Raw genomic sequence first — 15,838 nt, 5'->3', positions numbered from 1 at the left:
CTTGGAGAGGTGGTCTTGGTGTAGGAGGATACTAGTGGTTTGCTTTGGAGCCTGCTCTCTGGCAGCTGGTATCCTCAGCCTTCTGGGGAGAGGTTTGGCATGCCTCATGTCCAGGCTTTCACAAGCTGCTCTTTCAGATGCAGCCCCTGAAGCTGCTCTTGTTGTGTGCTCCTGTACCCATCCCAGTGGCTGGGCTGAGGCAATCAGTGCAGCATTACCTTTGCCACATACTAGCAAACTCCCCTTTGCTGTTCCATGAGGGGGTAAAGACAGCCTTCCTGGTTACCTAGGCTGACCCACTGCAGTAAGGCATCCTAGAATTGAATACAGTGAACCTGGAAAGAAGCTTTGGCTCAGCATGAGCTTAAGTCTTTCCTTATGAAAAGAGTCCCCTGCCCTCCATGGAAAGCTCTTCTAGTGTTCTGGTATCTCCGTTGCTTCTAAAACTCACGTTAGGGTTTTGCAGCTGATTTCTTACTTCATTTTCTCTCTGTTGAGTATGATGTCAGGGATAGTAACAAGTGTCCTTGTGCTGTTTGCTTCCCTTGGCAATGTGTAGTGTGAAATGAGATGTTCACTGTGTTGCTGAGGAAGTGTGGTGCTGGGTGCTCTCCTCCTCTTCCTCCTCACTGTATATTGCCATTAGTAGCTTAGGTTTTTGTCCTAGTTGATGATACTAACCTCCACCTTCAGTTGTGGGAAGTGGAGGCAAGGGCAGTGCAGCTGCTGGGAAAGCATTCATCAGCATCTGAAGTTCTACTGATAAAGGTGCTGGGACCTTAAAGCCCAGTTAACTTACTGAACTGTCAGGCTGTGAAGCTTCCTAGAAAGGGATTTTCAGTGGGAGCATGCCTGTGGGTTTACTGGGGTTTTATAGCTGCTTGCTAAAACTGAGCTTTCTGCACTTCTGTAGCAGCATCTTCTGAGTACTGGCCTGGGAATACTTTTATAGGGTTCTTCAGGGAGGCTTAAATAAGCAGCTTGTTTGGGTTGTTTGAAATAAAGGAGTGGATTTCTCCCCTCCTCGCACTGAAGCTTGGTTATACCCTCCTTTTCAAAGCTCCCATTTCCTTACTCTGAGCTTATCTTCCCTATAGAATGGAGAATACAGGGGTAGACTTGCGGGGTCTGTTTTCCTTTTGCCTATATTGGATGGTTTTGGCTAGGCTGCTGTTATGAAAGACAAACCCCAACCTGAAAATGAATCCTAGACTCGGCCTTTCAGTCAGAAAACCTGTATGTTGAAATCCCTCCTGCATCAGTGATTAACTACTCTATTGCTTAGTTGGTATGTCGGTTCTGGTTTTTGTCTCACAAACCAGGAGACTTGGCATAGAGTGTGTGTGTTGGTGAGCACAGTGCCTTGGACCATGCAGGGCAGAAAAGGGGAGCTCTGTACCTAGAAACTGGGCTGGTGTTCTCCTTAAACTTAAAACATTCATGTGATAGCTGTTCAGATGGATGGGGGCACACTTAAATTCCTCTTCTTTCATTTTACTGCACTGAGGTTTCCTTCCCTTCTCCAGTAAAGGTTTGACCTTGCAAGCTCTCTTCCCAGGCTGACCAAATGCCAGAAGTTGGGTATCTAAAACAAACTCTCTGCACCTTGGTCACTCCGTGCCTGTTGCAGGGAGGGTGAGGATTGTGCTTCCCTGGCTTAGCTGAGCAGAGACTTCAGTTGTGGTTGCCTGACAAGAAAGTGTGGTTTTCCTGTTCCTAGGGGCTGTGGCCTTGTTCTCTTCCCCCTACCTACTTGAAATGCTGTTGTAGTTACGACAGTCAAAAGGCATTTTTCTCCTCTGCTTGTTTGGCCACAGCTGCTGAAGGAGTTCCTTGTCTTGGCATCTGTACTGAGATCTGACTCCAGCTCTGTTTACTGGGGAAGACAAAACTGTAGCTAAGGCATTGGTGCTACTGCTGGCACTGCAAAGCTCTTCTCTGTGACCTCTGTTCTCTTGGGAGCTTTTCTCCAAGGTGCTGCTTGGAAAGGACAGTGAGTACCAAATCACTTGTGCTCTGTCAGCTTACAGGAGATCGACCCTGATGTGCCCATGCTGCATGGGGAGCATCTGAGCATCATACCTCACTATGGTAGCCAGACCAGGTAACAAGGCTGTTAGAAGGATGTTAGAAATCCCTTTGGCAACTGTTCCCAGCAGGGGTGTTGGTGTGGGAAGCATTTTTGTTTCAGTTATTTCCAGTTCTGGTTTTGAGGTTTCAGTCCTGGTGACTTTGCATTGGAACAGCAGTCAAGTGTGATGAAGGACCAGGAGCTCGAGTCCCAGCTCTGTGTCTAGCAAAAGAGTATGTGAAGTAAAGGGGTTTTCATGGGAGGAGGTGCTTCTGGGGAGGCACAGGTGTGAGCTGACAACAGTGCTAGGGGAGTACAGAGTGCTGTGGGTGAGCAGCTCAGCACTCCGGGAGACCTTAGCATCTCTTACAGTGATTAAGCATGATACAGCTGTAGGCTGGAGAGAGCCATGAAGGCAGAGCTGACTCTCCATGGAAGGTTCTTGCATGCAGTCCTTGCTCAGCTTCTCTTTGAGGTGCCAATGCTTCCTGACTGGCTGTGATATGTATTTTGTGTGCCCAGAGAGTTTGGCTTGTTCGGATGCTATGTCTGTTTTGAAGAACATTAATAAGAAGTGTTGTTGGAGGAGTGGCATCTGTGTTGGAATCACTGGATTAAATAACCCCAGGCTTCCTCAGCCTTTAGTTAACACAGCACTGATCAGGCCTCTCTGACTATCCCTGTGGATTTTAGGTATGCTGATGCAGGATTTGCATCTATAGCCAAGTAAGTGCTTTGGCAGCAAACAGCTCTTTCTATATGTGTACTTTTATCTGTTACAAAACCATGAAGCCTTGGACAATCAGCAGTGTCTACATCATGGTTGGTATGACACTGTGACAGGCTACATTTATAGCTTAGCAGGAAGGCACAAAGCTGCTAAAACCATGTGAATGATGGTCTCTAGTATGTCCAATGGCAATTTTGGGTGTCGAGAAGTGGCTTCAATCTCTTTCTTTTATTTTTTTTTTCCTCATTATTTTCTTTCTCACTAACCCTTCCTCATCATTCAAAAGACTCAAATCCCTTTTCCTAGAAACCAGCAGGGCCCAAAGCCAGTGTTTTTTGATTATATAAGCAAGCTTCTTTCTTTGTGCTTTCCTTCAGTATGGCATTGGCTTGTTTTCCTGGAAATCCCCTAAAAAAGCCAAAGTATTGGTGTAGCCATGTCACAAAAGGCAAATACAGAGCCAGAATGAGCTAGAGAGTACAGCAAGACCTGAGGTATCAAAATCCCATGTAGGAGCAAGCATTCAGGCAAAACTGTTCCTGATTTACCTTCCGAGAGAAAAGAATTGGCAACAGTTGCTGCCTTTGTGTCCTGTATTCCCCTCCTCCACTTCCTTGGATGCCCTGTACAAGTTAATTCATTACTGTTTGTAAAGGACTCTGCTGCCAAATGCCACTGAGGTACCCCATGGGGTCTGCTTGTTTGCTTTCCCTCTTGGCAGCATGCTGTGACACGGCCTTCTCCAGGGTAGTGGTGATGATCATTTAGAACAAAACAAAACTGATCCTCTAACTGCAAAAAATGCAAAGCAACCAACTCGGAGGACCTGACTGGTACAACTTACAAGGAAAACTGGGTTTCCAATAGGCTACTGGCCAGTATGAGAGGGGTTTTTCCCCTCCGGTTCAAGGTTTTGAGTCTGAACTGTTGCATGCAAATGCCTTTTTTTGTCTCGATATGATCTTCTTCCTAAGACATGGGGAAGGTCCTCACTCTCTGTTCACTTTCTTTCTGTTCCTCCCCATTTCTTTAAAGTCATAAAGGTAAGGGAAGCCTCCGTTTGCTGAAGTGTGGGGGGAATGAATGCAGTGACTGACGTGGTGCTGAACTCTTTCTGAGACACTGCTGCAAGGGAAGAGCTTCCAAACACAGGATCCGGGAAGGCAGCCAGTTCCCGTTCCCATTGGAGCTGGGGTGTGTGTGAAGAGGAGGCCTGCTACAGTCACTTCACCTTGCTTGCCAAGCCAGGGTCTGCCCTGCAGTGAAAAGTCCCAAAACCCCTGAATTTCTGTGAGGAGACAGCAGCCTTCCATAGCATTTTGCTTTGGTCACAAACCGTGAGACCGTTGCTCCGCAGGGCTGCTCTGGATGGCTATTGGCTTGTGGTTGCCTTCCTCCTTGCACACTGTATTGCACAATTTAGGTCCTTTTCTGCTGTGCTTGGGGTGGCTGTGCCTGGTTTGAGGGGGAGACAGTTCTTGTTGCTTTGCAGCTCCTTACAGGGCAGGGCTGGCTGTCCTGAGCTCTGCAGGGTGAGGCTTCCCCTTGATGTGGCTGAAGAGGTTGAGCAACACAGCTCAGAAGGCTCTGATTCAGCCTTCTCCTCTCTTGCTAATTATTGTGACCCTTCTAATTTTCTTGTCTGCAGCATCTTTTCATTTTTTTTTCCCTTTTTCTTCAAAAGAGAATTTGCAGAGTCACAGTATAGCTGTCTCCCTAACCTGCGGCGCTTAGGGTGACTCCATACTTAGGGAGACACAAATAGGCTGCTACAAGTTTAGGAAACTAACGTCTACTTACAATTCTCTCCCTAGAAAGCAGACCCTCTCTGTCATTTGGGGTATCTCGTATGTGGGCCTGAGCCTGTACTGGATTTGCATTGTCAATGAATAGCTAGGCTTTCAATTTTCAGGGCAGTTATTGCAATGTAAAAGCTTTGTTGTGTTTAGATTTTGGGTGGATGTGACAATGAATTAGTGGAGTCGGTTATTTAGGAGATGGAAGGGGTAATAGTAGGTGGGGAGAGCTGGCATCCTGATGATAACAGACTCTGTGGTGTCCAGGGAAAAAGTGTGTGTATTAAAGTAAGTTATTCTCTCTGGTGATGCATTTTGCTTTATCCTGATAGAGCAATGGAGAACATTCATTTCCCACTGCTAGGATGGAAGTCCCAGTGCTGTCTGGAATGAGGGCAGTGTATTAGCAGAGTATAACTATTTCATTTTTATCTTGTTGGTTTTAGTTGGTCCTGGTTTTTCAAGCATTGCATTTTGGGATGAAACTCAGCGGAGCTTTGCCTTCCTGGGAAGTGGACATGGAAAAAGTTGGTCATGTTTGAATGCAGTCAGAAAGGGGAATATGTGCTGTTGCCACATGACTTCTTTTATGACACTTTGTTTTTAAGCTGCTGCAAACTCACAGTAGAAATCACAAGTTTGGAAGGGAGGAATAAACTGCCTTTCATTTGTTCTGTTAGCACCTACGTGTGTGTGGCAGTCGATCAGTTTGTACTTCTTCATGAAAGGGAAGTTATTTCCTTGGTTAAATAGTGCCTTTTTATTTCATATCAATAGCTGAATGCTTAAATGGAGCTGCTTTTGATGAACCTGATATGAGGAAATAAGAAGGTAAAGGTAAAGCTTCTTCAAGATGCTTTAGCTGGATACAGAAGAAATCCACATCCAAACAGTCCTGAAGAAAGAATTTGCTGTAAAAGCTAAGTTAGTCATCTTAAGGTTATAGAGCTAATGAAATATATGGTGCTGTACCTTAATACTGGCTGCTGAAGGTAAACTGAACAAGTCTGGGTTTGTTCTCCTTTCTCAGGATCTGGTGAAAGGGCTGGAATCTACACTTAATTCACTGATCAGTGGCAGAGGGTGTATGTGTGTGTGTGTGGTGTTTAAATCACTGGGGTGTGATGCAAAGGTTTAATATTAGCACCAGGCACAGGAAAATTGAAATCGCTCCTCTGGGAGCGTGCCTTGAATCAGTCGTAGTGCTGAGAATTGAATTTAGGTCTTAATTTGCTGATGTCTTCTTTTCCCACGTTCCCATCCTTGTAATGTTTTCTTCCTATGTTGTAACATGTGTGAGAATACTCGGTTGCTTTGTTGCTAAGTGTGAACTTTACAATTAACTGGCAACAAACACGTTGGCAGTTCCCTTTATAATATTTGTGGGTTCAAAATGAAATGTGGGTTCTTGGCAAACTCCAGCTGACTGAATGGGTGATCTTATTGACTTGTTCAGGACACTACTGCCAGCCAGACCACACTGGGGCCCGGAGCCAGAGCAACATGGAGAGAGCCATGTCCTGGATCCCGTCTGTGTGTGTTGGCATTTCTAAACACCATAGCTGTGCCTTGTTTTGCAATACTGTCCTGTTTGTTGGTAGCAGTGCCTACAGACACCTCTGTTATTGGAATGATTGCAAAGGAAGATACCTCTGGGTTGAGCCTTTCCTGCTGCTGGCGTGTGTGCTGTTTTGCTCCCGTGTGTCGTCATGTTATGTAGAGGCATCCCTTCAAAGGGAGGGAGGGAGTGTCACTGCTGCCCATTCTCTCCTTCCTGGGATTTAACAAGCAAAACTGAGGTAATCCCTTCTCCAGGAGCCGCACTCCTCAGGCAGTGATCTTATCTTGCTGTGAAAGCTGAAGAGATTTGGACTCTCGTCAATGCTCTGATGGAGGAGCTCTGAGGTGCGGCTGGAAATGACTCAAAGGGAAAAGCATCCATCCTGAGCTGGTCCCTCTATCTAGGCTGGCCAGCTACAACAAAACCTATGTGGTGGTGCTCTGAGCTTCAGCCTCGCAGCCAAGGCAGGCTGAGCTCTTGCTCTGTATTTCCCACACTGCAGGCAGCCTAGTGCTTCTATCTGTGCTGCCCTTGCTTAGGGGTTTCCTGTCATTCTCCTCATGAGTTGAGGGCACATTTATTGTGCATTTCAAGTTAAATTTCAGGTCCCGGGGGGTAACTAATATTCTGTTTATTGCACAGTTCTGTGGGTGTGACAATCCTGACCCAAATAATGTGGCTATTTCTTTTTATTATTATCTTTTTTATTTATTTTAACAGAACAAAAGAACTGACTGTATTTTGGGGGGCTCTGTCTTGTATTTTGTTTGTTCTCTCTGTTCCTAGCATCCAGCGAGCTGCACTGGTGGTCCTGGAAAACTACTACAGAGATTTCACAGTCTACAACCCGGCCTTACTAACAGCCTCCAAATCCCGTGCAGCCAAGCACATGGCTGGCCTGAAAGTCTACAATGTTGATGGTAGGTGAGGTAAAATGCAGTCTCTGAGGCTGGGTGGGATGGGGAAGGGCTGGGTTGGCTTTATGCTTTGTTATGCACACATTCTCACCTTTTTGCTTTGCCAAATCCTTGTCTCTTGCTGGAAATCTTCCTAACAGTGCCGAGTTTGCCAGTTCCCCATGACTTTACAGATGTGTTTAGCCCTCAATAAGGTTTTTGTCTTTGCCGGGCAAAGTGGCCAAGTTTTGGGTCAGGCTTTATAATTATGTGGCTTGACAAGCATTTTTTGGCACCACTGCTTGTTTTAGGCAGCCTCTGCTTTTTTGTCGCTCTTGGGTCATCTCCTTGGTTGTGATAGTACAATAAACACAACTTTTAACCTAAATGAGTTCCCCAGTGGTTTATTGTGGTGCTTCCACAGGCAGCCTTCAGGAAAGCGAAGAAGGTTGATACCAATGCGGGAAGAAAAGCAACTGTGTAAGCAGCAGTTGCCACTGAAAGCAATGCTTGTCAGCCTGCAGCCTTAGCACTACATTAGCTATGCCTGGCTTATGCATGGCTGTGCTCCTAAGTCATCCTGACACTAAGCAGTTCATGGAAATTCAGACACAGATAACTATCCGCTTTGAGCTTTGCCATTCAACAAACCTGTTTCAAGCTTCTGGGCTTTAAAGAGGCCTGTGGATGGATGGATGGGTGGGTGGATCCCTGCGGACACTCAAAAGCAGTAAAAACTGGACTTAAATCATTTGGCACTCTTAAAACCCTGTCAGTGAAAGCTAGGCTTGATAAGCAGGGTATGCTCAGCCATCACAGCCTTTATAAAAGTACATATTCCTTTGATAGAAAAGCTGAAGCTGTAGAGAGAAGCTTTTATGGTGAAGGGTGAGTGAAGTCTTGGGGCAAAATGTGGTAAGGTTCATCCTGCCCATTAATTTGTTAGTATTGAAAGGCTTTTAGAGCTGGCAAGGGGGTTAGCTAGAAAGGTGGCTCTGCGTGCAGGGTATGAAGACTGAAACATGAAGGATGTCCTATGGACAAACATGGGATGTGATTGTTTTGCCTTCAACTAAGTTTCAGTGCCTTATGGGTGTGGGTTGTTGTTTTTTTGTGTGTGTAAATTGGGTTTCAAATGTATTTATTTCATTTTGGTGACTTCAGAAGTTCCCAATACCTTATTCTAAATGTTTCCCCAAACCTGGTGCAGCACTCCTGATCCAGAAAATTAATTGGAGGTTTATTTAGATCCGTACAGTAAGGTGTCCCCATCCTGACAGAGGAAGGGTGAAGCAGGGGGGAGGGAGAGGGCAGTCTTGCCCATAGTGTGTCCCCTGCTGCCTGGAATGAGGAAGCTCAAAGATGAGAGAGAGCAAGTTGGGTTGGAGAGGGGAAGCAAGCAGACTTGCTCTGCACTCTTTTATTCCAGCTGACTCTCAGTGAGGCTGCTGTGTGGAAGGTGAGGGCTTGTGGATCCCAAAGGTGCATACCTTTCACACCCAATGGCCCATCAGGCTGGCTGCAGGATGTGCCATTCTGGCTGGTTGCTGGCTTGTCTTCTCTGATGCAGCACATCTCTTTGGGATGTGGCAGGGTCTCTGTTCTGCAGCACCTGCTGGGATGTTGGGATGCCCAAGCTCGAAAGTAAAACTGTCGCTCTGATAGCATAGTAGCTTAGGAGCTGATAGCTCACAGGCTTTGTTGGAAGAGAAAGAACCAGAAGGAAGCTCTACAAGTGGCAGGCAGGCCTTTCCAAGTGGCAAGCTCCTGACCCTGCCAGGACCTGAAAGCCTGTGCCTTTCCCTTGTGGAGCAGTAGCATTCCTTGTGCAATGCCACTGCCTTTGCGGATGTGGAAATCTCAGGCTTAGGGGCATGTCTTTAAGAAGATTCCCATCCATTTGATGAAGCAGACTGTAGTTCTGGCTGCAGCTTACTCTGGCATCCTGACAGTCTCTTATACCCTGCACGTGAAAAGACAGTAATGCTATTAAGGCAGCCTAATTTGTTGGCAGCTTTTGTCTTTGATACTGGAGCAGCCAGGAAGGAAAAAATCTTGCTGTAATCTCTCTTATACAGAGTGGGGAGGCTCACCTTCAAAACCAGGATTTTCATCACTGGGCATAGTCAACAAAGCAAATTACAGTTCTAATCCCAGTTTGGGAGCTAGTCTCTCCCTTGAGTCACATCCTCCATTTCAGGGCTGTCAGTCTGAAGTGTTTAGCCTCTTCAGAAGCTGTCTGTGTGAATGCTTGTCCTTCCCGCTGCTGAGTGAACTTCAGGCTTCTGGCCTGGAATGTGCTTTGTGCTTTTTAGGAAAGAAACCAAAGAGTTGCCCTTGCATGAGCACAACAGTTTTAAGCATGTCCGTGCAATTGATTGGTCTTAACCACTGCCTGTTGAGAGTGGGGGCTTTCAGAGCACTTAGTCAGAAAAGCAGCTTTTGGTGGTTTGAATGCAGTCTGAGACTTGTCCATTTCCCCCTCTGGGCAGAGCCATCTTTATCTAGATAGAAGGGTTGGTAGGCTTATGGGGCAACATGTTTTTGCCTCTCTTCTCTGCCTGAATAGCCAGAGCTGTGAGCTTCATGGGGGAGCTGAAGAACCTACTACTGTATTTTAAGGTCACTGGTTAAGGTAATGTAGTAGACAGCTCTGTCACTTAAGTGGGTGTTACAGAGCAAATTGCAGCTTCCCTGTTGCTGTGCCTGTGAAGGATCTGTTAACAGCAACAGAAGCTGTAAGGCAGGTGTGCTCTGAGTGCCATGAGAAGCTGCTACACACATAGACCCCAGCCTACCCTACTGCAGGAATGCTGCTGCTCTGACAGCATCTGCCCTTCTGGGAAAGCCTATGCTTTATCTAAAGGTGACCCTGCATCCTGGTTTTCCTCACTGCGTGCAACTGTCTGGAGTTTGGCTTTTGTTCATTCATCTCCACGTCTCATGATGCTGTTGTGTTTGTCTTTCTCCTCTTTCCAACTCCTCAATTCTTGTGCGCTCGCACTGTCTTGTTGCTGAAATGTGGTATGTTCCAGCTGCTCTTGCCTTCAAACTGAAAACATATATAATGGGTGGTAAGTTGCATCCTTGGCATGTGCACCTCACCTCTGCCTTTGTGTATGTGTCATCCCAACTAACTTCCCTTATCCACGTGTCAAAGCTCCCTTTCTAAGCCCATGCTGCCTAGCAGGGTTTCTGCCAGAGCTCCTGAGGACTGGGGAGGGATTTATAGCTGGGAAGGCTGGAGCCACAGAGCACTTAACAGATGCTGTGGGGCACTGGTCTGTCCCAGCCCCAGTCCTGTGGCAGTAACACCACCTTTTGGTCTGTCCTTGCCTCTCCAAGGCCCAGGGAACAATGCATCGGGGCAGTCCCGTGCCATGATCGCGGCTGCGGCTCGTCGCAGGGACTCCAGTCACAACGAGCTCTACTACGAAGAGGCTGACCATGAGCGGCGAGTGAGAAAGCGCCGTGCAAGGTAAAGCCATCCCCTCCTGTGAGGCTCAGCCATGTGGGGATTGCCAAGCCTCACAGGAGCCTCTGATTTAAGGGGCCGGGGGTTGGCTGTAAATCTGTCACAGCAAAGAAGTGTATGAAATCCAGATGCATAAGGGGTGGTGACGGCTTGTAACTGGGATTGTCTGAGAGCTCATGTATATTGTGCAGGTAAGCTAATGCTGTGTCATGGATTAGGGAACAGTCCAGTGCTAAAGAAATCTGTGGTTACTTGCTGTAGGAAATCCCATTGTTTTCCCCCATGCCCAGGCTTGTTGTCTCAGCTCTAGTAATCCAGGGACAGGCTCCATAGAGCGCTTAGTGTTGCCTGTTCATAGGTGAGGAGAATATTTGTGTTGGCACACTACTAGAAGGGGCAGTTTGCCCCCTTCAGTGAGTTGCAGAGGAAAGATATGACCAGAAGTAGTTAGATGTTATTTTGGGCCATAGGTTTTTTTTCCTCTCAGTCATACTTAGGCTGCAGAGTTGATGCATTGTTGAGGTGACCTGAGATAGTGCCTCTATTTGCTCTGGAGCCTAATTACAGTTTGTAGTTAACATACCTAACAGTTTGAGGCAAGTTGCTTACGGACAGGCACCCCTGAACTGAGCTGTGTTTGGAAGGAATGCGCCGTAACTGGAAGGAGCTGGCTTGGTTTGTGATTTCTTTTGGCAGTTTATATTTCAATGGGAAAGTGCTGGCATAGTGTGTATCCTCTAGCCTGCTTTGGGCTCACCTGTGCTCTATAGCCACTATGTTTTAGGCTCTCTTGCAGCCTCAGAGCAAGGGGAACTAAAACTTTCCTTTCTGTGCTGTGTAACATCCCAAGTGAGCCACATCTCCCTTGCTTGCTGAGTTTGGTTAGAACACATGCTTAGTCCGACAAAACCCATCAGTCACTAGAAGATCAGGCCAGATGTTTCAAAGGTGAAGGTCAGAGCTGCAACAAATATATGGGAAGAGATTAGAAACTGATTCCCAGTCCCTTCTTCCCCACAAAATGGGAAGGGGTCACAGTTTCTTGTGCTGTTCCTCAAATACACTCTGAATGTGGTACTCTGTACTGGTTGTGAGGCAGCTTCCCCTGGCTTTAAGATGCTTTGAGTATTAAGGGCAGTGTGGAGAGTAGTTGGTGACTTGAATGGAAATCTAGTGTGAAGCCAGTCCTGTCAGGAGGGGCAAAAGAGTTTAGTTGGGTGATTCTTCTACTATCACTGCTTTTTCCTCACTAACTGCAGCGTAGCCCCTCACTTGTTCCTCAGTTCTGGGCTAACTTGCAAGCGTTATATGGCATCTGTTTGCCTTTTTGTGCAGTGGTCCTGGTGTTTGCTCACCTGTGCCAACACAGGAGTGGTTTGCAGAGGGTGCCTCTAGCTGCAATGTTAGGTGTTGAGGGCGAAGCCCTGTCACTGTTGAGTGGAGGGTGCAGAGCCATCAGTCAGCAGCACAGTCTCTGTACCTGGCTGGTGTATGCCAGAGCACACTGCAGCTTGGGAGCATGGATTCTCTGAGCAGCCTGTGTCCTGTGTCCTGCTGGTTTATAGCCAGCCTCTTCCTGACTGCTTGCCCATCCTTATGCTTCACCCTGCAGTCCTGTATGCTGGAACCGTTGTTTTCAAAGACATGCATTAAATGCAAGGGCAGCTGTGTCTTGTTTGAATCATGTAACTGATGTTTATGCTGTGCTGGCAGAACCAAGTACAACACTCGGGCTTTAAAGCCTTAATCCTGGTTTATGGCCCTCAATTGCTGGTCAAGGAAAGAAAGCTGCTGTCTACCGCTCAGATGGGAGGCAGTGACTCAGAAGCAAAGATGGGAATAGGAGCTTGCATGTCCTGACTCCCAGGCTCTGGCTTAACCACAGCCCCATCCTACTTCTCTCATTACGACTCTTGCTATCCTGATTTTCCTATCCTGATTTTCCTTCTGCAGGCTCGTGGTTGCAGTAGAGGAGGCTTTCACTCACATCAAACGCCTCCAGGCAGAGGAACAGCAGAAAGCTCCAGGAGAGATGATGGACCCCCGAGAAGCAGCCCAGGCAATCTTCCCCTCCATGGCAAGAGCTCTGCAGAAGTACCTTCGCACCACCCGCCAGCAACAGTACCACAGCATGGAGAGCATCTTGCAACACTTGTCCTTCTGCATCACCAATAACATGACACCAAAGGTAACGCTTTCTTTAGCAGTGCAGGAAGGAGAGAGAAAGGGATAGCACATTTATGTGTGCACAGAGGACAGGAAATTGCAGACAAGGTCAGTGGAGGTTTTCACAGTTGCTGTCTGTATATGATCAGTGCATAGGTTGCATCAGGTCTTAAAGGGTCATGTTATCCACCTCCTACTCTCCACCTTCCCCTCTAAGAACATCCCACAATCCTAGCAAAGGATTAGGAATGCAAGAATTTACTCTTAAGCATTTACCCAGAGCTTAACTACCCTAAGAGCAGAAATGCTATCAGGAGATGAGCCTTAGCACCCTCTCACTAGGATCCACCTGGTACCTTGCCCAGGTATACAGGGGGGAGTTCTGCTGCTGTTAAGATTGCAAAGGAGGCATTAAAGCAACGAACATCAAACAGCATTCCCTGTTCTGCTTTCAGTTTTGCAGCCTCAGTCAGGCTGCAGCCGTGGAAACTGTCTTCCACCTTAGCTTGGCCTGAAGAAGGGAGGGCCAGCTATTTCATCTACCTGTCTGGGACTGCTATTTTGGGATGGCTTATGGAGCTGGGAGGGGAGAAATGACCTCTGCTGTACTGAACTGATGCGAGATGGCACTGCTGACAGCAGGAGTCAGGGCTATAACTTTGGTGGGATGGACTGAAAGAGAATCTCCTGGTGCTTGTGCCTGCTTCTGGGGTCTGAAAAGCTGGGAGGCACTGGGGAGAGGATATCTCTTGAAGCGTGGAAGCTGAAAGTCACAGCATGGCAAGCCCATGCTCGTGGAGCTGAACTTAGGGCTGGGAAGAGAGCATCGATGCAGAACAAGTGGTAGGACTGGTGCTAACACGTGTCCCTCTCCCGGCAGGCATTCCTGGAGCGTTACCTCAGCCCGGGCCCAACCCTCCAGTACGACAGGGATCGCTGGTTCTCCAAGCACTGGACGCTCGTCAGCGAGGAAGCGGTCACGAGCGGGTTACAGGACGGCAGCGTCTTTGTGCTCAAGTGCTTGGACTTCAGCCTTGTTGTTAATGTGAAAAAAATCCCCTTCATCAAACTCTCCGAGGAGTTCATAGACCCCAAATCTCATAAATTCGTCCTCCGCTTACAGTCTGAGACTTCAGTCTAAGGGATTCTGAGGGGGGGTTCCTCGGGGATTGGATTTTTGTCTTTCAATATCGTGCTTTTTGGGTTTAAGTTCCCCAATGCTGACTGAAACTGGCAGATGATGGACCAGTAATATTTGACCATCTGCACTTTATTTGGAAAGGGGAGGGAGGGGGGGGAGTTGGAATATCTTATCTAGAAAGAAATATCTTAAGAGGCGACAGGGTGACTTGGCTCGGTTAGCTCAGCCTTGGAGACAGAACAGAGTTTTCCCCTTTTTCCCCCCCTTTCCAGGCACACTGTAAGTCTCACGCTCGCTCTTTCTCCTCACGATTGCAACATGGGTTATTTTTGTTGGAGCGCTGCCTTTATGCCATACACACGCCTGTGCTTTTGCTTCTCTGCTTTTCCTACCCGTAGCTGTTTCTGAAGAGTATATTGCTCACCTCTGCTGTAGAAACCTGCTTGCACGGGGATGTAGCAGTCCCTGTTCGCTTGGGAAGGAGGAGGTATCAAAGGGAGGGTGTGAGGGGGCTGCTTCTGGGAGCCACCTCATCTGAAGACTGAAGACTTCTTTTCCCTCTCTCCATATACCCTCTTCTATCAGAGCTGGACCTACATGAGCACAGTGGGATGGTTTTGCCTTCTGTGTCTCTGAAGTTGCTTGTCTTGAACTGGAACAGCCCATTTGCAGCTCTTCAGATTGATTTTGCTTTATGATTTTATCCCAGTGCTTGTTAGTGAAACTGTTCTGTTTGACAGAGCTCCCTGTTATCTCTCACCTGCTTCCTCTCTCCTGTTTGCCTGCATCTCTGTTGGGCACTCCCAAGGCTCCCTGTTTCTGTCTTCTCTGTCTGGCTTTCCCAGTGTGTTTCTCCAGCCGCAGTCCCCTCGGGCACTGCCTTACTGCCACTTCCTTTTGCACCTGCAAGGGCTGCTTATTTGCACTGGGACAGGGGAGGTGAATAGCTGGCCCCTCCTCAGATAAATCACAGACCCTCCCTGTGCCTGACAGCCTCTTTGATGGGAAGGGGGTGCAGGCAGGAATGTGCCCCTCCCTCTCTACCCAGCTTCAAGTATGTCTGGAGGAGAGGAGCCAGGGAAAGGGCTGACCTCTGCCACGTGCACTTGCTTTGGAGAACTGCTCTATGTCCTTCCCCACCATACGCCTTCAGCTCTAGCTAAGAAATACCAAACACTGTCTGAATGTTGAATACCTACCTGCCTCCTGCCTTTCTTGGCCTTTCTGTACTGGGGAGCTTCTGCTCAGTGCTGGGATCTGCTCCTGAGGTGTGCAGTTGTGTTTTGCTTTTGTCCATCAGAGCGGCTTTGGCGTCACCTGGGTTTTGTGGGGTTTTGGGAGGTTTGCTTTTTATGATGCAGCCTAAAGCAGTGTCTGATTGCTGGCACAGGGCACGGTGTGACTCCAGAGCCAGCTCTGAGGCTGGCAGTGAGCTGCCTTCTGTCAGGTCCCAGCTCTGTGGCGGTGCATTTATGTGTGAATGCAAAAATGATTCATTTTGCCCAGTCTTTTGCCGTGCAAATGTCTGTTATCAGGACAGGATCTGACCTGCCCTCCATATGGATGTCTTAACACAGAGGGCCCACTTCTACCTAAGCCAGTGCCTTTTGTTGCCGGGGTGAGTGATCTTCTGAGATGGGCTGTGGCAGCTCTCCTGTTCCCTTTGGCCTTCCCTGGGCTGCTTCCATGCTTCCACCAGCATGAGGTGGCCCAGCTAAGAGTGGGGCTCTGCTGGTCCTCCATGGCATGGCTGGTGTGGGCTGGCTGGTGCCCACCACAAGCTGGGGGACAGGGCAGGCTGTCAGCAGCAATGGAGCTGCAGCTAGTCCTCTTGGGATCGAGGGAGCACAAGGGTCCAAAGTGGTGATTCCTCATCCAAGTGATGCCTGCACGTTTCTTACAAGTGTGTGGAAGTCACCTGGATCCTATCTTCTCCATGTAATATGCCAGATGTGCTTGTGAAGGAACTAGATGGTGCGGTACATGATGGGAGCAGGCCCAT

General features: G+C 47.9%; 1 protein-coding gene across 1 annotated transcript in view; it reads left to right on the top strand.

The window, feature by feature from the left end:
* VANGL1 (VANGL planar cell polarity protein 1) overlaps positions 1–15,513 on the top strand; it is a 39,508-nt gene extending 23,995 nt beyond the window's left edge. The window contains exons 5-8 of the mRNA XM_061365597.1: positions 6,945–7,078; positions 10,400–10,532; positions 12,483–12,717; positions 13,576–15,513. Of these exons, the coding sequence (XP_061221581.1) occupies positions 6,945–7,078; positions 10,400–10,532; positions 12,483–12,717; positions 13,576–13,836 (763 nt within the window). The 3' untranslated portion in view covers positions 13,837–15,513. The remainder of the gene's footprint in view (positions 1–6,944; positions 7,079–10,399; positions 10,533–12,482; positions 12,718–13,575) is intronic.
* Positions 15,514–15,838: the final 325 nt, after the last annotated feature.

Source organism: Neopsephotus bourkii, unplaced genomic scaffold (genome assembly GCF_033783945.1).
Source record: "Neopsephotus bourkii isolate Nb327-2 ecotype Australia unplaced genomic scaffold, CSIRO-AGI_Nbou_v1 NB_1287, whole genome shotgun sequence".
Lineage (NCBI taxonomy): Eukaryota > Metazoa > Chordata > Aves > Psittaciformes > Psittacidae > Neopsephotus > Neopsephotus bourkii.
Note: the sequence above shows the minus strand (reverse complement) of the source record. Positions and strands in the feature narration are given on the sequence as shown.